Source organism: Tinamus guttatus, unplaced genomic scaffold (genome assembly GCF_059628265.1).
Source record: "Tinamus guttatus ecotype Peru unplaced genomic scaffold, ASM5962826v1 Tinamus_guttatus_pri_ptg001087l, whole genome shotgun sequence".
NCBI classification, from domain to species: Eukaryota; Metazoa; Chordata; class Aves; order Tinamiformes; family Tinamidae; genus Tinamus; species Tinamus guttatus.
The window spans coordinates 1546147-1570589 of NW_028289621.1; the positions used below are offsets into that span (position 1 = coordinate 1546147).

A 24443-nucleotide genomic window follows, 5' to 3' on the forward strand; every position below is an offset into this window, starting at 1 on the left:
GCGCTGTTTGGAGGGAAGGAGGGGAGCCAAAACAGGGGGGCGCTCGGTTTTCCGCCGCTGCTCCGCACCTGCGACGCGCGTGGAGCCCTCGGCAAAGCGCCACGAGCAGAGCCCTGCGGGACTTTCCTTTCATTAAGGACATCCCGTTTGCGGGAGGTGTTTTGGGCCATCTCAATGTAGGTGCAGCCACTGCAAAACTCGCCACTTCGCTGCACGCGGTGCCTTTCAGTTCCTGCCACCTTCCTGCCTTGGCGTGGGATGCGCTGCCTTTCCCATGGGCTCCCCTCCATCTCTGGCATCGTCTCCAGTGGGTCCTCCCATCAGCCGGAGTCCCGGGAGGTTCTTCCCGCTTCTCCTTCTCGCGAGGGTTTCGCTGCCTTCCCACGGACCCGCTTGTCACCTCCGCGCTCGTGAGGTGTAAATCCACACGTCTGCTCCCAATGTGTCTCCTTGCATCTGAATTCACCCCTCGCCTCCCTTTTCGGGCACTTCCTGGTGATCCTGCCCTCGTGGGAGAGGAGCTGCAGGGCTCGGCTGGGCTCTGCCCCAGCTGGGTGCTCGGAGCCAAGGTGCCCAGCCCGTGGCATCGCTCCCCTTGGAGGTGACATCCTCGGGGATGGAGCCAGTTTCCTACCTGGCCCCGCAGGATAAACCTACGACCATTGGGAATTGCTGCTGGAAATGCAGCGCCTGCAGCCGCCCGGGTAGGAGACCCTCGCTCGGCTCTGGCCCTTGGCACAACATGGTCAGAGCAGAGGCACTTCCCTCCTCCCTTCCCTGCGGATGCTCCTTTAGACAGAGGAAGTCATTAAGACTCATCAAGCCTTAATGAGCTGCAGCCGCTCGGGGCTGGGTTGCAGCGTGTTCTTCCTCACGCTCCCGATGGTCGGTCGCTCCTCGTGGCTGGCATCCCGGCTAAGAGTGGATTGCTCCATGGATCAGGAAATTGGAGAGAGAAACCCTTAATGCAGCGCTGAGCAAGTTCAAAGCGCCAGTGCTCGAGCCGGGGTCAGTGTTGGGTCCACAGAGATGTGCGTGGTTGTGGTTATTGCTGGTGGACGTGGCCCTTCAGGGCACCCTGGCCCAGACCCCTGCGCTCCTTGTCCCCCTCGTAGCCACTGCAATTTATTCTGGGGCTCTGCTGGTGGATCTCGATTTGCTTTTGCAAAATGTTTCTTAATGACTTGCAGCTAGACGTGCCCTGGAAATTGGAGAGGAGAAGGAAAGAGGGTGTTTGAATCCCAAAGACCAAAGAAACCTTTATTTTAGTGCTGTCCCTATTCACTCTTTCTTTCTCTGTATGTATGTATTTGTCTAAGGGTGGGGGAAGAAAACATGCGAGTCTTTCAGATGATAATAACTCCTCGTGGAAAAAAGGGAATTGAGTCGATTTTGTTTGGCGCTGGCGGGTCAAAAGGAAGCTACTGGAGCCCAGCACCTCTGCAAATTGGGTCACTTATTTTAGTGGCCGGAGCCTGGGACAGGATGTCTAACTTTCAAGTATGAACACACTGGCCTTAATGGCTTCGAAATGGAAACGCAGAGTCCACAGAGCTTCTGTCGGGGAAGCTTTCTTCCTTCCCACTGAGTGAAGGCTTTTTCCACTCCCTATTTAAGCTTATTCTTTTTTTTAAAAAAAGCACCAAAACAAAGCTCCAACCCTCGGAAGCTGCTTGTGCTCTCAGGAGGCTTTGGGCGCTCGAGCAGCTTGGCCAGCGATCCCTGCGCCCGCAGCCCTCTAATTGCCATGAGTTCCAATCCCCCGAGCGGAGCGTGGGGAGGAGGGAGGGATGTGCCCAGAATGGGGAGGTGCCCGGATGGATGGATGGATGGATGGATGGACAGGGATGCCCCATGCAATGCAGGGATGGTGCTGGGGGAACAGGGCACTGCACTTGCAATATATTCCCTCTCCCCCGGCCCACAGGCCCAGCTGGGAGCCAGGCTCCCTTCCAGGAGGGATGTGTCCCATATTGTTCCTTAGTGCCGGCAAAGTGGCCGGAGGCACGTGGGTCCCGGGGGAGGCAATGAGCCCGGCATGGTCCTGGGGGTGCAGAGGGAGCATTTCCAAGAGGAAGATGCTCTGGGTGCTGCTTCAGCGCTTAGAGATGTGGAGGGACCTCCAAGTGGCGTTCGCGTCCCCCGAGAGCCGCAGGGAAGCAGCCAGCGGGATTTCTGCCCTGCCTCAAATTCGGCAGCGGCACCGGCCCCGCTGGGATCCCCGGTGCCATCAAACCCGCTCGGGAAGCGGACGTTTTTGGCAGCTCCGTGTCGGGGCGGCGCAGCCGGTATCCGCGCGGTGGGAAAGCCGCTGTCTGCGGAAGGGCAGGGACACCCGGCACCGCGGAGCCGTGGAGCGGGAGCGCTGCTGCGCGAGGCCCCGCGCGCCCCGGGGACACCGGGTCAGGCAGCGATGCCACCCTGCTCCGCTCGGCAGCGGGACACGGCGGGAAGGTCCCCATGCGCCGACCCCGCTGCTCCGCCGGAGCCGCCGCGCGCTACCTGGGTCCTGCCCCGCAGCAGCTGCTTTGAAAGCTGTAAAAACACCATTTTATCCATGATTTTACACCTTTTCCAAGCAGCTAAACAGGCGGCCTGGCCTGCCCCGATGCCTTCTGCTGAGCATCTCCCTGCTTGGCCGCTACGAGCTTTTATAAGGATGTAAAGGCTGAATTGCTCTTATCTCCAGAGCCATTTCCTTTTGAGCATTGCTGGTTATACCCGAGCTGGCACCACACAAAGGATGGTCAAAGACAGATGAGCTTCTCCCTCTAACCCAGCCTGGGAGCTTGCACAGATAGAGCAGGAGACCTGGAAGAGGTACGCGGGGTCCAACCTCTGCGGGCTGGCTGCTGTCCTGGAGGATCATAGAGGGATCCACGCAGCTTCGGGAGTTCTGTTCCAGAGGGAATATCCTGAAATTCCAGCTCAGGGTTTCCCCTCTTGGTTCCGGGGCTGGCAACCGCCCTTCGTGGCAACGCTGCGGTCAGGGCTCGCTCCCTCTGAAACAAGCCAACCGACCTCTCCGTTTTCATTTAATTGCAGTTTTTCTTTTGGTTGGAAATTTTGAAAAACCTTCGCGTTTTACCATCCTGCCTTTGTCGTGGCAGATGATAAGAGCAGAAATAAAAGGCGAGGGACCATAGGCTGCGAATAGATGGAGCGTGGCGGCTTGCAGGTGACTTGCGTTGTGACCCCGAGCTGCCAAGACCAGTCACTCATTCAAAACAGCCCAAACGGTAGCTGTCTCTCTCAGATGACTGCTCAAAGGTGATATCTGGCTGCATCCCAAGGTGTTTCCGAAGGGGCACGCGTCCCTGTCTCTCCCGCCCCACGCGCAGACCTGCAGCATCCTCCTGGCTTCAGCCTCGTGCCAGCTGCCGTGAGCCTGGCTCCGCGCTCTCCCTCTGCAGGAGCCTTGGGCCTGACCTTCAAACCTCTCCACCTTCAGCCTCCTGCTCCTTTCCGCATCCCTGGCTGCCCAGAGCTTCCCAACAGCTGTTCCCTGCCTCTCCGCCTTCACCCCTTCTTCCCTGGAGCCCACGTCGGGCTCTCTGCATATGTGGAAGGACTCTGCCCTTGCCCAGGGCCCTCCTTGAGCCATATCTTCCCTGTAACCTTCAGCAGGGAGCATGAGGATTTGGGCAGCCCCGTGCACCTCTGCCTGATGTAGGGTGTCCTGGGCACCTCTGTCGCCGCTGCTCTTGGGTGCAGGTTCTGCCACACGAGCACCCCAGCGACAGGGACCTCTTCTTCTTCCAGCCCCCAGCACAGAGCTGGGTAAATAACCACAGTGTGATGAAGCAGTTTAGATGGAAGAGATCTGACAGCCCCCATTGAATGTGACGTGAATGCCCAGCTCTGCTTCCTGCATGCAACAACCCCATGCTCCCGAGGGCAGGAATTACTTACTGTTCCCTATAGGGTTGAGGGCATGCTTAGTTCACCAGCACGTTCCTACTGTCTGCCAAAAAATAATAGTAATGTTCCTGCTCCTCCTCTGGCTGGCAGATGGCTTGGTGTACGTGGTGCCTCGTGGAGGAAGGCAGCAGCTTTGCATTTTCAGGGCCTCAGTTCATCTCCGAATCTTAGCTTGGTCTTGTCTGGCTCCGTGGAAGTAGAGGCAAGGTGCAAACATTGAGATCTTTGCAAGTGGAGGGCAGAGATAATGTCCAAACACCTTTCGTGTAGTAACTGGAATAGCTGGCCACGGGAGGGATTTCCTGCTCTGAATTCCTCCTGCCAACGTGCGACTTTGTTTTAAGCAGCCACTCGCATTCAGCATCTCCTGGGTCCCATCTGGAGCCTGAGTGGGAAATTGTGCTCCTAGCAGTATTTTGAGATGTAAAAATCACTAGTGTGGAATGACTGTGAAGGATGCTCAGTGCACAGTGAGCAGGCTAGACAAAATCTGTCCTTAGGGCTCGCCAGTGCGCGAGCGAGGCGGCGCGATGTGTGATTTGTGGGCTCTTAGTAATTCAGCAAAGCGGCTGCAATGGGGCTCGCAGGAGGACGCGGGCTGGAGCTGCGAGAGCCGCTCTGCCATAATCGTACGTAGCCCTTCTCCCTGGGAGGGATCCAAAGCATCATTTGTGGGGTTGAATTCATGTCATAAATCACGGGGCACGTGACAGGCTGCGCTCGCTTGGACTGCCTCTCCTGCATCCTTCCTGGAAACCCTTCTGATCAGAGCTGGCCTCTGGCATGCCATGGTTCAAACATCCACCATTTGTTAATTGCTGGCAGTAGAAGTGCTGCTTTCTTGCCTTGAAATGTGGAATCCCTTCCTAGAATCGCACTGGGGACTAATAAAAGCCAGTGCCAGGTTTAATATATGCTATCTCACAAATTATCTGGATTAAATACAAGGACTATGTACTGCCAGAGGAGGGATATTCCCAGCTTAAGTCTGCTTCTGGGCCATGGAGATCCCAAGACACCGGACCTGGAGGCTGTGATTCTCTTCCCTGTGTGGGAGGAGTTTGGCAGGAGCACTTGGAAGTGGTCATATTTGCCTGAGCTACAGAATTAATTGCCATAAAAACCATGGCTTTGTAACCAATAGTTACAGCTGCAGGAAAGATCAGGAAGCATCCGAATAAATCAAATTAAATATCTCCAGGTCCGTCCTTATGAGAGCAGGACCTTTCAGAGTAAGACAAAAACCACAGCCTTGTTGACCGCCTTCCACCGAAGATGCTACGAGAGTGAGAAGTCAGCTGAAACGGGGAGGTGGAGCCTGCGGTCTGTGGTGTTTGAGGAGATTCTCCTCTCCAGGGCTCAGGGGAGGGCTACAAACCCGGAGAAGTGAGGGGACAATTTGTTACTGCAAAAGCAGAGCAGTCTAGGAGGCCACCCAGCCACGCAGGGCAACGCTGGCCTTGTTGGACACACGGTGGTTCCTGTTGATGGCTACACATGCCCGTGCCTTTGCTTTGCTCCTGGCTCTGGATGTGATGGTTTCACTGCTCCGAGGCAGCAGATTCACCTCCCCCTGGGGAGCTTCCGCCTCTCAGTGTTCCCTACCCTTCCCCGGTTGCTCTTCTCCGTGCGTTCCTTGGCATCGCGCCGTGAATCCTGCGAAATTGCGGCCGTGTGTCCTGGTGAGAAATCACCTCGTACAAGGCTGGAGTGTCTCAGCTTCTGCCCCTGCTCCCTAACACTCTTGTGTGGAGGAAAAGTGCTCGGGATCCGCGTTCCTGGATTTCCCGGTCCTGGCGGTGCCTTCAGGAGGTTGCGGTGCTGGACAGCTCCAGTGCAGCGTGGCCTTCTCATCTTCCTCCTCCTCCTCCTCTTGGTCCTGCAGCTATAAAACCCTCTTGGCCCTTCAGAAACCCTCTCTTCCCCCGAAAGAGCCTCCCCCTCTCTCTAGGGCCTCCTGCCTGCCCTGTGTTTCTGCTGCTCCCACCCCAAGGCCATCAGCCGCCCCAAGGCCGGGGGTTGCCGTCTTGCTCCGACGGCCGCGGAGGCAGCTCGGCCTCCTTGGCCATCTCGCAGCGTCGGTGCTGACTCGATCAGACACGGGGCTGGAAACAAAGCGGAGCTGCAGGGGGACGGGAGAAGCTGCTGGTCTAAGCGGGGAGCAGCTCCCGGCGCTGAAGGGAGGCTGTAAAACACGCGCCAGGCAGCGCGGATGGGGGATGTGGGAGAAGGGCCTGGAGAGAGATTTATTACGGGGAGCCCTGGGGGAGACGGGGCGGCTCTGAGCAGGCGCGTGCGCGGCGGCCCCGCTCGGATGGCGACGGGCAAGGGGCAGCGGGCGCTGCTCCCCCAGGGCGATGGCTTCGTGCCCACGAGGGGCAGCAGCTGCTGCTCGGAGCGGCAGTGCCAGCTCCTGCCCTCGGCGCTGGGCCGCTGTGGTCTATCCCTCCCGCAGGACCTCCTTCCCCTGCGCTGCGATGGGCTCAGCCCGCATAAGGCGGATTTAAAGGACGTTACAGTGAAGGTGGCCTGAGGCTGGGAGAGCTTCCAGCCTCCCCAGGCTCCCTCCCAGCAGCTGGGGCCACAGGAGGCCAGAGGAGCCCTGTCCGTGCCGTGACAGCGTGCGTGTCCCTGTCCCTGGCCGCAGGGGCCCTTCCTGCCTTGCGCTCCTTGCCCTGCTCCCTGCGCCTGGCCCGGCCGCGCTGCGGAGGGCCGGCTCCGTGGCTCAGCTCCGTGACGTTCCGCTTTTGTCTCCTCACAGGCCAACCCTGCTCCCATAATCGTGAACACAGACTCGCTGGAACAAGGGCTCTCTGTAAGTCTCCTGGTTTTGTTTCCCTACTTTTGAGCTAACGCTTTGCTTCCCCTCCTCGGGGCTGAAGGAAGAGCTCAGGTGGCAGGGGAGCCCGGTCCTTGTCCCCACAGCATCCCCTGCCTGCAAGGGACCACTCGTGTCATGCCGAGTAGAGCCAGGAGCAGGGGGCAAGCGCTGTTGAGGCGGCCGTGCAGGAAGGGCGCAAGGCAGGAGACCCTGGTGCAGTGGGTGCCGAGGCCATTGCGGCGGTGCTTGGTGGCTCCGAGTGGTCACAGGTGCTGGGAGTTTGGCACTTTCGTGGCTTAGCGTAAAGCTAATCCTGCCAGGGCTGTGGCACAGAGGACTTGCGAGCTGCTGCATCCCTCGGCAGAGCGTTTGCAAATCAATTCCTGCAGGCAGCAGGAGGGAGCAGGGCAGGAAGCCGCCGGGCGGCTGCGTGGATTTCTGCAGCGCTGGCTCCGGACTCCGCACGTGCTCCTGCTTGTCCCCCGAAGGGAGCTCGGGTGACAGGTTGTCACCGTTGGGTGGTTTCCACCTGGTCACCTTGTGATGCAGCAGATCACAGGCACCTTCCACATTAATGACGGGGCAGCAGCGCTCGGTCACGGGGGTGACCCGCCGTGGGCCTGCCGGTCGCTTTCGTTGCACCTTGCTGCCGCCGGCTCTCGATGCGCTGCCTTGCAGGCTGCTTTCTGGACCAATTCCCGTCTGTTTGGTGCTCTCCTCCCCTGGGTGGATGTCGCTGGTCCCTCTCCCTGCTTGGCTCTTCCTCTCCGTGCCGTGTCCTCCTGCACGGAGCAAGCGCAGCGCAACCACCTTCATCCCTGCCCTTTCCAGGGCAGCGGGAGACGAGTGTCTGCCCAGGCTGTACCCACTCCGAGCCGGGCACAGCCCTGAAATCTCCTCCAGGGAACCCGGCTCCCGCTTTCCCAGGAAAACCAGTGCTCGAACCCCTCAGATTCGGCACGTTCTGCAGGGCAGAAAAGCAGCGGCAAGAGGGGCTTTATCCAGAAGGGAGCGCCAAAATGGCAACCCTGGAAGCACTTATTTCTTTTTAAAAAAACAAAAGCTGAAGCCTCTCGGTACAGTGTGTATTTGGAAGACTTAGTGTCACTTCTCCTAATCTTTAATTACTTAACTATTCAGTGTTTTACTTAATGATAAACAGATGGATGTAGCCTAGTTCCTTCCTGTTCTAGCTCCATTGAATTTGTTGGACTAGCTGCTGGGCTGAATTTGGCCCCGTCTGTTTACCAAGAAGCCTGCTCCACATCTCCAGCTCTCTGTCCACCCACCACTGTCCCCAACAGCACATGGCACTAGTGGAGTGGGACCCGCTCACCTGCATCCCGGCCCTGTGCCCGGCACCTCATGATATTCCAGCTGCATGGAAAGGATCCCTTGAAGAATAATCCTTGTGTTAGAGGTTTGCATGAGCCCATGTGTAAATGAGGATGCACTTTCTGTGCATCCCTGCTCCCCAGTGTCCTAATCCAAGGATCTGCTGCTCCCTTCCTAGGGAAGGGAGCCCATGGTCCCCTCGCAGAGTGGGATGTGTCCAGGCAGCTACAGTGTCCTTCCCGTGTCCCCACGGGACGTCTTGCTAAACCAGATGTGATGCACAACCCCTGCTAGGACTCTGTCCCCGAGCAGAAGTGTCCTCGCAGGCTGCAGAGGCCCTTGCGCAGGGTTCACCTGGGCTGATGCACCCAGTTACGCTCGTTTATTTTGCACGGCAGGTCCATGGAGGAGCGTGGTCCCCACTGCAGACCGTGGGCTCTGCGTTTGTGAGCCGACTCTCCAAGCCTGAGACTGTCACTTGCTGCCAAGGTGCCCGGAGGCTGCTGCCAAGCGAGCATGGAAGGTCCCTCCGGAGCCCTGTGCTCTTCTCTAGGAGCCGAGGGCTTTGGAGCCTGGTTCCCTGGAGCTCCCGCTCACTGCCCCGCTGCCTCCTCCTTCCCAGCTCCTCCGAAAGCCGGGTCGGAAGCTGGAAAGGCAGGAGGGTGCAATCCGAGCGTCCCCGCCGCGCGTCCCTGCGCGCGCGGCCGGCGTCACGGCGCCGGGGGAGCGGCGGGCAGCTCGGCGCGTGGGCCGCGCGGTGACGGCGACGGCTGTCAGCCGTGATTCACCCTCCTCCTCGGCGCCGCGCGCTCCAAACCGGCGCCCTTTGGCAAAGCCGCTCTGCAAGGAGGGGGGTTCACACACGGCGCCCCTTGACTCCGCGCGCAGCCCCGGGTGCAAAGCGCACGGCGGGCGCTGCTCCTGCTGCCCCTCTCTGCACACCCCTGAGCTGCATGGGCTTTTAAGAGACCCACTTGAAGCTTCTAAATTTGACTCTAAATTTGATTATTTTTTTTTTCCCCGGCCTCCCTAGCCCCGCGCGGCGCGGTCCACGTGCGGCGGCGCGGGGCTGGCCGGCGAGCCTGCAGACAGCTTGCAGCAGCTCTGGAAGGTGCGCGCGCTTCTGTTTATCGCATGAGTGTTAACTCTGCAGCCTTCTGTCGATGATTTAAATGTCACCGTTGCTAACTATTTCCCTGCTGCTGCAAGCACGAAAGAGAGGAGGAGGCCGGAGAGGGGCACCTCTTCCTGCGGCCCCAGGTGGGCTTGCTGTGTGGGCAGGGCTTGGAAAAAACACCGTTTCCTCCCTTTTTTTCCCCCTTCCAACCAGCTGTTGATGAGGCTCGGGAAGAGCTAATTAGCCTCGGTGCAGCCTGCAAATGCAACGCGGGGGAGAGGGGAGGAGGAGGGATGCTCGTGGGTGCCCGGGGGATGCTGGACCCCGCAATGTGTCCCCCTCCCGGAGCCCCGGGGACAGTGGCCGTCCTGGGGCGCAGCGCGGAGCGGCCCTGGCGTCGGACAGCGCCTGCGCTCGGCGCGGGGCGTTCGCTTTGCCGGCCCGTTTCCTTGGTGACGTGGTATATATTAAGTTCTCCATTTGGCTTCCTTATGCAATTAGCCGTCGTCTGTTGCCTGAGTTTTGGAAACGCAATGAAAGCTCCAACGTGGCGTGGGGCTGCTCCGGCGACGCGCGGCCGCTGCGTGCGAAGGGCTGCGGTGCCAAGGGCCGCTCGCATCGACAGTCACCGTCACCGAGAGCGGGGATGTCCCCGCGCTTCCCCGTGTTGCTCCTGTCGGAGATCTCCGTGGGGTTGGCGCCGGGGCCGGCTCCGTGTCCGTGGCAGCGCCGGGAGCTGCTGCTCTTTCGCTGGCTCCTTCCGCAGCTCACAGATTGCCCAAGTTTTCGGCACATCCCCATCCCGTAGGGATGGATGTGCTGTTCCTCTGCGCCCGTGGGTGTGCATATGGCTGCCTGTGTGGCAATAGCGTTTAATGCCAAAGCACAGGGGACAGCGTGTGTAGTAACGGAGGCTGCCAGCATTCCGCGTTGCTGGAAAGCTGTGGAGCAGCAAAGCCGGGAAGCGAGCGGGAGGCTCCCTGCTCCAAGGGCAGGGTGATCCCGGAGCCTGCAGCGAGAGGCCTTGCGAGGTGCCGACTCCCCTCTTCGATCCCGGGATTAGCCGGTGTGGTGGGATATGAGGAGGGAAGGGCCTGTGTCCTGTGGACATCACAGGGATTTCCCGCACCGGAGAGGACACATTTCCAGAGGTCTTGAGCAGGGGCTAACCCCACCATTCCCATGTGGAATCCAGGCATAAGGATTCTGTGCCCCCATATATTCATGGATAGAAGGAGAGATGGAGGGGAGGGCCCTCCCAGGGCTTGTTGGATGTCCTGATGTCTTGATGCCCTCCTAGTGGGGTGGCTTTGCCCAACTCTAGGCCACGTGTGGCTTTTCAAAGCTCTAGAAACCACGGCCACGCTGCCCAGGCCACCTCAGAGGTGTCCGGGTGGTGGGACCCGGTGGCCAGCAGTGCTCAGGGGGCACGAGAAGGACTGGGCACCAACCTGATTTATTCTGCAGCCTCTCTGACAGGTCATTGCCCTCCCTCCCATGGTTGGCGTTTGGCACACGTGCCAGGGGCGACGTATCCCCGGCTGAGATCCTGGGCTGCTGTTCCTCCCGTCGCCCGATTATTCCCACTTATCCATAGGGCTCTGCGGCTGCTTCACCGAGTTTCGTTCCATCGTGTCAGACGCCGTCTTTGGTGTAAATGATGTCCCTGGTGCCAATGACATTTGCTGTGCCCTTAGCCTGGCGGTCGGCGTTCCGGGTTGCGGGAGGCTCGTGCCGCAGCAGAGCTCCTGGTGCTCAGAGGAGCCATTCCCAGGAATCCCGCACAACGGGACGCGTGTCCCCGTGGAGCCGGGGTCTGCACCGCCTGCTGCTGCTGCGTCGTGCCGGCCGCGAGCCATCGATTAGCGACCGACGGGACGAGCCCTGTTGCAGAGCCCGGGGAAGGTTTGGAGGGAGCAGGACCCTGAGGACCCGGCTGCTTTTGGTCCCTTATCCCGGGATACTCTTGTCATCCGTGAGAATATTGCTGGCCTCACCAATCTTGCAAATTTTAGGCCTCAGCAGCAGCTTAGGTCCCACAATGTGAGGGTAAAAAGTGTTTCTGTTTGTTTTGAAGCTGCCACCTTTATTTTTCTGTGCGTTTTTGGCCATGGGGAAGCAGAACTTTTTGACCTGTGCATTTGTTGTTCTGGAGTCACATCCCTGCTGTTGCCATCTCCTTTCCGGTTCAGCATCCCTGTTTCCTTAGTCCTTTCCCAGCAAAGGGGTTGAAGTCCCTTATCCACACAGCTCCAAGAGCCCCGCTCGGACACAGTGAGCAGGGATTTAAATGCAGTGCCCTGCGGAATTGAGGCAGCCTGCTCTTTTTTATATATAAGGGCATCTCCATATGCTCTCTTGTTACTCTGTCCCCCTCTTTAGGCTCCTAACACCTTGTTCCCTTCATGACCAGCTAATTGAGTAGAATAAATTATTCTAAATTGCACTTCCAGCAAATCCTTGTTACTAAGAGCTTTAAAAGATACAGTCGCTAAGGGTATATATTATATTACTATGTAGAGACTTTCAGTGAACTGAGCTGCTTTCCTTCCTTCCTGCAGCAGTGAATCCTGGTGCAAAGATCAGGGTCTCAATTTGGGGATGTCCAAAGGGAAGGTGAACGCTCCTCCTGGGATGAGGCAACCGCGCGGGGCAGTAACGCGCTCTCTCCTCTTCCCCAGGTGAACGGCAGCGATGGGATGTTTAAATACGAGGAGATTGTGCTGGAAAGGGTAAGTGCTCGGCCACGCTCCCACTTGTGCGGCTCGTGCCAGGGCAACGGGAGCGCAGGATGGATGGGGCTTTCCCGGGAAGCGGCGTGTGGCCAATCCGTGCGGGAGGAGAGGAGGGATGCGGAGGGGCCGGCGGAGCGGGGGGCCGCGCTGTTGCAGGTGCCGTCATCACCCTCCTCCTCGTGGCTCCCGGGTGGGTGGCGGGTGAGCCGGGGCCGTCCCCGCAACGTGCCCGGTGCCGCCGTCCCGACGGCGCGGCCACGAGCGCGGCTGGGACGGGGAGCACCGGGAGCCTCTCCATGTACCCCGGCGAGTCCTCCCGGGCGTAGGAGAGAGCAGGAAGAGCAGCCCGGGATGGAGAGGATGCGACCGCATCGTGCGGGCACGCGGGGAGGTGACGAGCGTGGGCAGCGGGGCGCCCAGCCGCCCCTCTCCCGCAGCGGAGCCGGTGGGGCAGCCGCTGGCCACGTGTGGAGCTGGCAGCGACATCCCGGGTGCCGGGATGGGATGAACATGCCGAGGCTCCCACGTCCCGCCGGGGAGGCGGCGTGGGCCCGCCAGGAGGAGGAGGAGGAGGAGGATGAGGAGGAGGAGGATGAGCTGGCTCTGCCGCTCAGCGTCCCGGGTCCTCCTCCTGGGGAGCCGCCTGCGAGGGGAGGTTTCTGCCTCCAAGAACCTCCCTCTTTGGTCCCCGCCTGCCTCAGTCGCCCGGCGGAGCCGTCGTGGCCACCGCGGCTCCCGCCCGCGCGCGACCGCGCTCCCCTCTCCCGACAGGGCAACTCCGGCCTGGGCTTCAGCATCGCCGGAGGGATCGACAACCCCCACGTGCCCGATGACCCGGGCATCTTCATCACCAAGATCATCCCCGGCGGAGCGGCGGCCATGGACGGGCGTCTGGGGTGAGCGGGGCGCGGGGCGCGCGCGCGGGGCGGGCGCCGCGGGGCCGGGCGCTCAGGACCGCGCGGTGCCCCCGCAGGGTGAACGACTGCGTGCTGCGCGTCAACGAGGTGGACGTCTCCGAGGTGGTGCACAGCAAGGCCGTGGAGGCGCTCAAGGAAGCGGGGCCCGTGGTGCGGCTCGTGGTGCGCCGGCGGCAGCCCCCGCCCGAGACCGTCATGGAGGTCAACCTCATGAAGGGCCCCAAAGGTGAAGCCCGCGCCGGGGTCGGGGCGTCCATTGCTGTGGGTGCCGTGGGGTGCGGGTGGGATAGGTTGTGCGGCGCAGAATGGGCATGGTCCCCATTCCGTGCGGCATGGGATGTTGTGGGGGAGAGTGGGTGGGTGCTGTGGGGCACACAGTATCCAATGTCATGGGGTCAGCGTGCTGTGGAGCACTGGGTGTGGGGCAGCCCCATGGCGTGGGGTGCTGGGAATTACAAGGTTTGGAGTGCCGTGGGGCGCAGGGTGAGGGATGCCATGGGGCACAAGGCACGGGATGCTGTAGAGCACAAGGTTTGGGATGCTATGGGGTACAGGGTGAGGGATGCCATGGAGCACAAGGCACAGGATGCCATGGGGCATAAGGCACAGGATGCCATGGGGCACAAGGCATGGGGATGCCATGGGGCATGAGGCTTGGTGGGCTGTGGGGCACAAGACACAGGATGCTGTAGAGCACAAGGATGGGGTGCCATGGGGCACAGGTTGAGGGATGCTGTGGGGCACAAGGGATGGGGTGCCATGGGGCAGAAGACACGGGATGCCATGGGGCACAAGGCATAGGATGCCATAGGGCACAGGGTGAGGGATGCCATGGGGCACAAGGCATGGTATGCTGTGGGGCACAAGGCATGGTATGCTGTGGGGCACAAGGCATGGGATGCCGTAGGGCACAGGGTGAGGGATGCCATGGAGCACAAGACATGGGATGCTGTGGGGCACAAGGCACGGGATGCTGTAGAGCACAAGGTTTGGGGTGCCATGGGGCACAGGGTGAGGGATGCTGTGGGGTACAAGATGAGGGATGCCATGGGGCACAAGACATGGGATGCTGCAGGGCACAGGGCCTAGGGCTCTGTCCAGCCGCCTCTCGCCCCTCTCCTCCCCTCCACGCACCCTCAGGCCTGGGCTTCAGCATCGCCGGGGGGATCGGGAACCAGCACATCCCCGGGGACAACAGCATCTACATCACCAAGATCATCGAGGGCGGCGCGGCGCAGAAGGACGGGCGCCTGCAGATCGGCGACCGGCTGCTCGCGGTGAGCGGGGGGACCCGGGGGGACCGCGTGGGCGCGCGGCCGCCCCGGCGCTCACGCGGCCCCGTCCCCGGCGCAGGTGAACAACACGAACCTGCAGGACGTGCGGCACGAGGAAGCGGTGGCCGCCCTGAAAAACACGTCCGACATGGTCTACCTGAAGGTGGCCAAGCCCGGCAACATCCACCTCAACGACATGTACGCGCCCCCCGACTACGCCAGCAGTACGTACGGCAGCGGCCCCGCGGGGGACAGCGGCGGTGACCGGGGGCCAGGCGGAGGGGAGGGACGTGCGGTGACACGAGTGCTGATCCCCGTCTCCTCCTCCTCCTCGCAGCGTTTTCAGCCTTGCCCGACAACCACATAAGCCATAACTCCAGCCTGGGCTACCTGGGCAGCGTGGAGAGCAAGCCCCCCTACCCCGTCGCGCCGCAGGTGACTCCGTCCAGGTACTCGCCCATCCCTCGACACATGCTCGGGGACGAGGACTTCACCAGGTGAGTAGCGGCCGTGGGCAGCGATGCTCTCGCCCCATTCCCTCTTCTCCCTTTCCCGCTCCTCTCTGAACGTTCCTGCCGTCGGATACGCCTGCGCTTGGTCCCTTCCCTTCTTTTAGCCGTTCACAGTACAAATACAAGTTGTTCTGCTCTTTTGGTGAAATCTGGCGCCAGCAGCACCGTGGGCTCCTGTGCCAAGCGGAGTTTTAAACATAAGGAACAAAAGGCAGATGCTGCTCTTTGTTTTGTCAAGAGAAACAACTAGATGTAAAACTTTCTGCTCCTCCTAAGGATGCAGGGGAGACCCCATCCTTCCCGCTCCACTCGCTGGCTTTCCTCATGCTGAGCACTTTTCCCCAGTTCTGAGCCCGCTCTGGGGTCCATATCCTCTGGTTTAGGACTCAGGCTGTGCCCTTGGGCCTGAGAGCCAAGTCAGGATTAGGATTTGCTCTGCGGTTACGGCTGAGGTTGCGGGCCGGTTTTAGGCTTGCGGTTGCAGTGAAAGATGTCCCAGTTTGGGCTGGGATTGTCCGTTTCTCTCCCAGATGGGAGAGGAGGAGCCTCTAAGGTGTCCCCCAGCATCGGTGCTGCCCGGGGCTGTGTCCCAGAAGCCACATTCCCTCGCATGGGGAGGCTCTGTCCGTGTGCGGGGGTGGCACCGTGGTGACAGCAGCGGGCGAGCTGTCCTCTATGGAGAACATCGGAGATCACATCCAGGGTATTGATTTCTAGCTGCGCTCCGCAACCTCCGCGGCACTTGCCGCGTGTCCCGCCGTGGTGGCGGTGGCCGAGGTGCCACCTCCGTGTCTGTTCCCTGTATTAATTCCCCTTTGTGGCACTCGCCTCTGCCTGCGTGTCCCGCCGTGGTGGCGGTGGCCGAGGTGCCACCTCCGTGTCTGTTCCCTGTATTAATTCCCCTTTGTGGCACTCGCCTCTGCCTGCGTATCCTGCTGTGGTGGCGGTGGCCGAGGTGCCACCTCTGTGTCTGTTCCCTATATTAATTCCCCTCTGCATGTAGCAGTCGTGGTGCTGGCAGGGCACTGAGGGCAGCTAATGCCATCCTGCAGGATTTAGGCTTTTTCCTGATCCCCACTGCTGTGAAAATGCCCCATCTGCCCCTCTGCCAGAGCCCCAGCCCCCCGAGCCCGTCCTGGTGGTATTTGAGGTGCCGGGAGCAGCCTCGGAGCCGAGCTGGATGCTCCCCGTGCAGCACGTGCCGGCAGCCGCTAGAGGATGGTGCTGCCTTGCAGAGCGGCCGCGGCGCTCAGAGCCGCCCGCGCCGGCCCCAGCCCCTGCTCTCCGGGTGGCATTTCCAGCTGGTCGCGGGGCTCTCCCGGTGGCATTTCCAGCTGGTCGCTGGCGCTGCCGTGCCGGGAGCGCGGGGAGAGCGGTCGAGTGCAGCACTTGGGTCGGCATCGCTGCCGGGGTCCCCCCGGATTGTGCATCAGCTGGAGGATCCGCAAGGATCATATCCTGCCTCCCTGCATGGGAACTGGTGAGCGGAGTCTGGATCACGACTGAGACCTGGGAAGAGGGACTTACCCACCCGGGGCTTTGTCTCCTCTCCCGCTTGGTTCTTGTGGTGTCTCCCTACCTTCACTGAGCTCTCTGGTGCCCATCGGTGCTGGTGGCTGGTTCCTAGGCTGCCTGGAGCGAGGTGGAGCTCCTGTGCTTTGCTTGGGAGGCAGCAAAAAGCAGGTTCATCACCATGCCTGGGGGTAGGCAAGGCTGGCAGACCCAGAAATCTGACCTATTTCTTCCCCTATAAGCACTGTAGCCCCAGGCTGGGGCTTAGAGCAGACGGACTAGGAGCTGCAGTGCTCCCCATGCCCTCCGACCGGCCTCGGACACCTCCGTTGCCCCACGGCCTCTCCCAGGATTGCTGCTGAACTGGGATTTGGTGAGACCAGGAGATTTTCCCTGCTGACAGCCTCGTGGCACAGGGCTCAGGGTGGCTCCTGGCTCTGCAGACCAGTTCGGTCCCTCTGTGGCCACTTGGCCTGGGAGATCCCACTCCCAGGCAAAAGCAAAACCAGTTTTTACCTCCAAAGCTGGTGAGCAGGGACAGGACACAAGTGCTGCACAGGGGCAGTATCTGCCCAGGGCTCCTTCTATTTAAACCTGCTCTGTGCCTCAGTTTCCTGCCCTGCGGAAGCGTTTTGGTGATAGCAGCAGGTCTAGGGCACCTCACCTGCGTGCTCATGGGTCTCTCTAGGACTTGGTATTGAGCCTCATTTGGACCAAATGGCCCCACTTTTGGGGTCTGGCATTAGGAAACATGCCCCGTGCTGCTGGAAAGACCACAAAAGGTCCTAGTAGAGCCCAGCAGAGAAGTGTAGGCAGCTTAGACCAAAGTTATGACTCTTCTGTACCTCTGGATTTGCAGGAAAGGTGCTTGAGCAACGCGCGGTGGGTCTGCAGAGCTCCAGGCATGGAGAGCTGGGCTCTGGGAGCATCTGGGAATATCGCACTGTGGATTTCCCTGGCTTCTGCCCTGCCTGCAAAGGCAGGAAGGGGTTAAGTCCGTAAGGTCTAGTGGAATTAAGTGAGTGTTGAAGCCTTTGTCCTTTCTGAGCTTCCATAAAAAACCCCGGCGCGTGGGTCTGGGAAGCGGCGCGTCCCGCAGCAGCCGCGGGAGCGAGCGGGCAGATAAAGAGCGCGCGGAGCCGGGCGCGTTCAGAACATTCCTGCCCGGCGCGTGCGCCCCGCGGGGTGCGGGCAGGGCCGCGCGTGCCCACGGCCATGTTCACCGTCAACGTCTCCTCGTCCATGTCGTACCGGGGGCGGCCGGCCGTGTCCCCCCCGAGAGGACAGCGAGGCCACCGGAGTGGATGTGGCCGCAGGTACCACGCCGGGATGCTGCTCTGCCGGAGCCGCGGCATCCGCGGGGCAGCGAGAGGAGCAGCTCGGGGAGCCGGGGGGATCTCGGGCAGGCAGGGCAACAGGGGCAGCGCTGGGGCTGGCTGGAAAGCTCCGGTGTCCGGGTTTTTAGATCCTCCCCCTGCAAACTCCGTGCATTTCTGGGCAGCTCAAGGGCAGAGGTGCCCTGTACTCGCAGGGGACAAGTTGTTGCTTCCCCAGCTGCTACTGGGTCCTGCCAGCGTGGACCTGGGGCGAGGAGGCACCGTGCAGGGTGGAAAAAGATGGATTTGGGGGGGAGTTGGAGCACGGGTGGGAAAAAGCCAGCAGTGAACTTGTTGCTCTGATACAGCCTTTCCCAAGGGCGTGTGTCCGACTGTCCCCCTGAAGAGCCAGCAGGACAGAGCGGCTCCCAGGCTCCAAGTGGCACGAGCCGGGTCCAGAGCCGCAGGCTGGCTCCCTGCAAGGGGCCCACGCGCCCCGGCCGGGCCGACGGGCTCTTGCGGAGGGCTCGGGAGGAAACCGGGGCAGCTGCTGCGGCCATGTCCGCAGCAGGGCTGTCCCCACGTTCCGGCAGCTAAATCCTGTAGTGTGGCCTGTGTCAGGCTCTGCCTTCATTCCTCGTGTGTCCCAGCAAGCTCCAGCTTCTCCCTGGCTGACTTTAGCTGGATGGGCTTGCAGAGCGCCCTGGCAAACTCTCCACTCGCGGTACCTGCTAGACCCTCAGTGCTTGGCCCCATTGCAGCCGATGTGAACGCGGCGAGCAGATGCCGACCATCGCTGCTGGCCCGAGCGTTTTTGCACACTGAGCAACAGGCACCTTTTTTATCTTGTTTTCATGCAGCGCTAGAGCCGGGGAGCTGCCCGCTGTGGCTCCCACGGGACTTGTTTGCTCGCAGCGCGGAGCAGAGCCTGGATGTTTGCGATGCCAGGCGGTCCCTGCGCCTTGGCCTGCCTATTGTTTGAGCCGGAGCCGGGTTAAGTCAGCATGAAAAAATGCAGAACTCGCCGCGTGCCGCTGGCACGGCCGGCGTGTGGCCTCCGCGGCGGGGTCGGGGGCAGCACGTGAGCCCCTGCTATCCCCGTGGGGCCGGCGATGCCTCCGCACGGCTGCATCCCAGCAGGGGCCCTCGGAAGCTCCCGCAAAACCGGTACAGGGGGACGGAGCGGTGCCACGTCCCTGCTGGGCCACCGAGAACCTCCGTGGCCTCCGGCTCGGCCTCAGCGCCCGCCGCCCTCCTGTCCCCTCCACAGGGAGCCGCGGAAGATTGTGCTGCACAAGGGCTCCACCGGGCTGGGCTTCAACATCGTGGGCGGCGAGGACGGCGAGGGCATCTTCGTCTCCTTCATCCTGGCCGGCGGCCCGGCCGACCTGAGCGGCGAGCTGCGCCGCGGCGACCGCATCCTCTCGGTGAGCGCGCGGCGGCGGCGGCGGCGGTGGCGACGGCGGTGGGGACGAGCCGGGCGGCGCGGGGACCCGGTGTGACGGGCCGCCCTGTGCCGCAGGTGAACGGCGTGAACCTGCGCAACGCGAGCCACGAGCAGGCGGCGGCCGCGCTCAAGCGCGCGGGCCAGGCGGTCACCATCGTGGCGCAGTACCGGCCCGAAGGTAGGCGGGGTGCACGCAAATGAGATGGGCGCGGTTATGCAAACGAGGGGGCGGGCCTTTGCATGCGAATGAGGAGGGAGGGTGGGGCTGTGCATGATGGAGGGGGTGGGGATCCATGTGCAGATGAGGAGGGAGGGTGGGGCTCGCATACAGAGAGGGAGAGGGGTGTGGCTCCATATGCAAATAAGCACATGTGGGGCGGAGCGTCGCATGCAGATAACGAAAGGGGGTGTCTTCACGTGCAGAGGAGGGAGGGGCGTGGCTCCGTATGCAGATGAGCGTTTGTGGGGCGGGGCGTCGCATGCAGATAAGGCAAAGGCGTTTCCCCGCGCGCGGATGAGGGGGGAGGGGCGTGGCTCCGCATGCAGATGAGCGGCGGTGGGCGTGTCCCCGCGCGCCGATGCCGGGGGCGGCGCCCGGCGCGCGCGCGCGCGGGGGCGGGCCCCGGCGGCAGGCGCGGGCGCTGATTGGCCGGCGGCGGGCGCGGGGGGCGTGGCGGCGGCCTCCCGCCCGCGGTGCCTGCGCGGCTTTGTGTGTGTGTGTGTGCGCGGGCGCGCGCGCGCTGCGGGCCCGCCGCCTCCCGCCGCGCCGCAGGTGAGCGCGGGGCCGCCCGTCGCCGTGTCGCGGTGTCGCCGACATGGCGGGACGGGTGCGGGGGAGGAAGGGCCCGCGCCTCGCGAGCGCCCGGCGGCCGGGCCGCGCCCTCGGGCCTCGCCGGGGGCCCCGCCGCGGGGACGGGGAGGGATCGCCCGCGGCGAGGGGCCCTGCGCGGGGTTCTGGGCCCTCCCCGTGGGCTCTCGCTGTGGGGGCCGGGGGCCCTGGCGCTGCCCCCGTGGACCGGGCTGCGCTGCTGTGGGGCCTCGCCTGTGCCCTTGGGGGGCCTCGCCGGGGCCCCACGGGTCCTGGCTGTGCCCTTGGGGGGCCTCGCTGAGAGACCCCCCATGGGTCTGCACAGGGCACTGCCAGGGAGCCCCAATCCCGCCTGGCGAGCGTGTGACCGCTCCTTCTTTCCGGGATCATCCGGATCCAGCGGGGAGCTCCCCCCTGTCCGGGCTGCCGCGGTGCTTGCCGGACCCCTTCACAGGCCTGGGGGGCACACCGGGACCGTCCCCAGCCTTGGCGGGCAGGGGACGGGGGCTGTAGTCCCCCTGCTCCATGAGAGCATCCAGCTCCCTAGTGCTCCTCGCTGCAGATGGAGCCCCGGGATTCATCCCGCGTGGAGGAGCGCGGGCTCCGGTGGTCCCGGACACGCAGCCGTCCCGTTTTGCCTTCCCGTGACGCGCCGGCTCCTCGCTCCGGGACGGAGGGTCCCTGGCGCGGGGCAGGGGGTGTTCCTGATGCACAGAGCGGTTCTGCCCTTGCAAGTTGTTAGCGCGAGACCCGGCACCTTCCAGGTGCGCTCACAGGTACCTCCTCGGCTGCATTACCATAACAACAGCGCTTAATTAGCACCGTCGTCTTCCCTGCGCTTCCTAAAGGTGTTGGCTGCCAGTTGGCGCTGCCTGCGTCAGGCTCTGGCAGAGCTTTTCACCCCAGCACCTTATCCTACAGGTCCTGCTCGGCGCCTTATCCGATGTGTCCCGCTCCGCGGCCTCCGTGCGCCGGGGAATTTGCCTGCTCCTGCCCTTCATTATCCAGCGAGATGTTCCTTAGGGACACAAGGTCCGAGTATTGACCCCTGGGAGGCCTGAGAGCTGCTGCGGTACCGCATGTGCAGCCGGAGGACCCAGGATCTCCAAGGGCCGAGACTCCTCTTGGCCATGCAGAGACCTGCTGTGATGTTAGACTGCTCCCCTTGCTTATTTTCATCTCTTTATGTCTTAACGACCCTCTATTCTAGCATCCCGAGGGATGCTCCCTCGTTTTCCAACAACGTGCATCCAGCGTCTTCCTTCAAATAGTGAAGCTGTAGGGTTAGGGTCTGTGGTGCGTGGGACAACCCAAGCCATCCGTGCAGCGTGTGGCCACCCCTCGTGTCTCTGCCCTTCCTTGGACCTTTCCCTTCCTTCTACCGCTCCCATACGTGACATTTGGTGGGAAGCGCCCTGCAGTCACTGCTCCTTGTCACTTCTCCGCGGGGACGCAGAGGCTGTTTGGGAGCAGGGCCCTTAGTGCGTCTTAGGGCTTTGCTGGGGCTGTGGGGCTCTTTTGCCTTATATTTTTTCCAGGAAGTACTTAGTGTTCTAGTTTTTCTGGCTCCATTTGCCACTTGACATTTGGCAAAGGAGCCGCTGAAGAGTGGACTGGGAGGTTTCTCAACGTCAGAGAGGGCAGATTGTTTTTAAAGCCCTTTAGACTCCGGCTGAGATGTCGATGTTTTGTTGCTCCCGGCTTTCCTGCGTCCCACGGTGCATCCCGCTGCCGCAGCCCGTGTGTGCACTAACATCCAGCACAAGGGCCGGAGCTCTTGGGGAGGCAGGGGATCCCTCTGGATCCGGGAATGCCCGGAGAAGGAGAGGTGAGTTAGTGGAAGTGTTTTGTGCGAGACTTTCCTGCAGCAAATCCAGCGGAATCCCGAGAGCAGGAGGCACCCGTTCCAACCGAACCTGGATACGGGGACCCCTCGGGCAGGGCTGCATCCGTGGCAGGCACGGAGCGCCTTTGTGCAGGATACCGGATAAGTGCCCGTGTGCTCCCTACTTGTTCCCAGCTTGAGCATCTGAACTCGGAAGCGTTGACGGGGCGGTGAAACCAGCTGCGCTCCTGGTTAGGTTCCCTTCCCGGGATCCTGGGAGGTGCATGGGCTCCTCCCGGTTGAGGAGTGGGAAAAACCAGGGACAAAACCACGGCGGGATGGAAGGAGAAGTCGCAGCTCTCCCTTCTCTCCAAGTACCTGGTGCAAAAGCTCCTGCCTTGCAAGGGAGCCACTTCCGAGCTGCAAGGCTGTAAAGTCCCTCTCCTTGAACTACTTCTCCCTAGGAACTTTGTCTGCTGTTATCACAAACGTTGGGTGAGCGTAATTCCCTCCCCGTGGAGCAAAGCCCGGCTTTTTCGCTGCTCTAAAGCACAAAAACGCGAGCGGCGGCTTCTGCTTTCGGAACCGGCTCCCGAGAGGAAGCCGTGGAGGCCGCGCAGGGGCCGCAAAGCTTTGTGCTCGCAGGCACACGGGGCCGGGAGGCGCCTGTACTTTAACCCCGCGGTTCAAAGCCCTGGGGAATCGGGGCAATAAAACGCTTTGTTCGGGAGGAGAGCGGGAATCGCCTGCGGGTTTCGCACGTGAGCGCGGAGGGAATGGAGGTGTCTCCTGCGTGGAGCCGGCGTCCGCAGGGACCCTGGGAGCTGCTTTGAGCAGGCCTGGGAAAACGGGGCACGTGCGTGGAGCTCTTGGGTGCTCGGGAATCGCTTCCCTCTCCAGCGGCGCTTTCCGATGGGGCTTCCGCGTGTCCAGGGAGCAGTTGCAGACGCCCTTCGTGCCTGCGGAGGGGCCTGGGGGAACGAAGAGCAGATGCCGGGGCCCGGGCGAGCTCCGTGCGTCGCCCTCGGGAAGCCTTTGGGAAGCAGATGTGCGCGAGCAGGGAGCCGGGGACCGGGATGTCCCTGCTGCCCAAGGGAGCAGGGCATCCCAGCCCGGATTCCATGGAGCTCGGCGGGCCACAGTGCTCAGCAGCCCTTGGGGCCGCTCCGTGGCCGTCCGGCTGCGTTGCCGTGCGCTGCCTCCATTTGCCGGGCTCGTTCGCCATAGAAACAAGGGATCTGCCGGGAAGCGAGCCCGGCAGCCAGCGTCAGGATCCCGTGTGGAATTGCAGGCAGTGCCTTTAAGCAGCGGGCTGTGTTATCCCGCCCTGGGAGGCAGGGAGAGGAGCGGACAATGGCCCCATGGATCCCTAATCCCCCGGCTTTGGAACCTGTGCAGTCCAAATCCCCCGGGCTTTTTCCTGAAGGAATGCGGGCCTGGAGGCTCCGCTAAGGCAGGGATGGGGAGGGGGAAAGGCCGGGCCCCGGAGCAGCCACTCGGTGCTCCCAAGCTCCAGCGTGAATCCCGGAGCACCTGCATGAGCTTCCTCGTGGAGGAGGATCCGTGGCGAGAGGGGGATGTGCAGCCTTATCGCCTTGCAGGGCGGCCGGAACGCACCGCCCCGCGCCGGGTTTCGCGTTGCAGCTCCCAGGGCCGAGCAGCCGCTGCTGAAACAAGAGGCAAGTTGCCCCGTTTCCTTATCCCCGCTCCCAGTAACCGCAGCCGGAGCGGGACGCGTTTCCCGCGGGAGCAGCGGGCAGTGCTGACCGTGTCCTTGCAGGACGCGGAGGGAAGGAGGACGCGGGGCCGGCGAGCGGAGGCAGCCGCGCTGCTCCCTCGGGGTTATCTGCGGCCTCCGGATACGAGGGGCCGGGAGGCAGCGCCCCACGCTCGCTCCCAGGCCGTGCCCGGATAACGGCGGCTCCGGGGAAGCTCCATAGCCGGCCCTTCCTCCGTCCCGGGCCGCTCCCGCGCTCCGGTTCCCTGCGTCCCGCCTCCGTGGCGCCGGGCCGCCCTGCCGCGGCCTCCGTGTCCTTAGCGGAGCCTCTGCTCGTTGTGCGGCGTCGCGGGGCCGGCCGGGGCCGTGGGAGGAGCCGGGTGCGCGCGGTGACACCGCGACGGGAGCCCCGGTGTGAAGGCGCCTGGCGCTGCCGCCGTTCCCTGCGCCCTCTCCGTGCCGCCGTGCTGAGCCCGCGCTCCGAGCTCCGGGAGAGCCTTCCGAGGACCGGAGCGGCCCGATGGTGCTGGGGATGAAGCCAGGGCAACCCGCTGGCCTCCCTGTCCCCGCGCCCGGCTCGCGCGGCGCTTCCAGCGGGCGAGTTCTCATTCCAGGTAACTTCTCCCCATCCCTCCGAGCCCCGGGGGGTCTCCCATTGAAACGGGCATCGCAGCGAAAGCGGATACGGGGTGCGGATACGAAGGGAACCCCGTCCGCACCCTCCGCGCGAGCGTCTCGTGCCCGGCAACGTCGCGTGTACGCCGAGCGGGGCCGAGGCGAGCGGCTCCTCGTGGGGCCACCGAGGCCATCGTGCCCCCTGCGCGCTCGTCACCACCGCCAAGGAGGGGATCGTGCCCCCCGCGCGCTCCCACTCGTTGTCACCGCGGGATTTGGGGTTTCTGCCCGGCACGCCGAGCGTCAGAGGCCCCTGCGAGGCTCCTTTGGGCAGCTCTGGGGTTATCGGGGCGTTGGGGGCTGTTTGTGCCTCTGCTTTTCTTTCTTTTAATCTTGTTTTGAGTGAAAACGCTGCTCTGGCTCCCGGGCACAGGAAGGAGACCCCGAGGCTGGTCGGGCAGCCCCGGGGATCGCCCGGGATCTCGGGGGGTTGTTTTAGAGGGCAGTAAAGCAGCCGGGAGCTGCAGCAGGGCCCTCTGCTCCCCAGCAAGACCGTGTGGCCCCGCAGGGA

General features: G+C 62.5%; 1 protein-coding gene across 3 annotated transcripts in view; it reads left to right on the forward strand.

Moving 5' to 3' along the window:
- DLG3 (discs large MAGUK scaffold protein 3) overlaps positions 1–24443 on the forward strand; it is a 41704-nt gene that overhangs the window by 3567 nt on the left and 13694 nt on the right. For 2 of the 3 annotated variants that reach the window (XM_088538497.1, XM_088538495.1), the window contains exons 2-10: positions 6683–6736; positions 11876–11926; positions 12701–12825; positions 12903–13072; positions 13987–14123; positions 14200–14344; positions 14458–14617; positions 18731–18887; positions 18983–19085. In XM_088538497.1, the coding sequence (XP_088394623.1) occupies positions 6683–6736; positions 11876–11926; positions 12701–12825; positions 12903–13072; positions 13987–14123; positions 14200–14344; positions 14458–14617; positions 18731–18887; positions 18983–19085 (1102 nt within the window). The remainder of the gene's footprint in view (positions 1–6682; positions 6737–11875; positions 11927–12700; positions 12826–12902; positions 13073–13986; positions 14124–14199; positions 14345–14457; positions 14618–18730; positions 18888–18982; positions 19086–24443) is intronic. The other variant, XM_088538496.1, reaches the window with a different exon arrangement.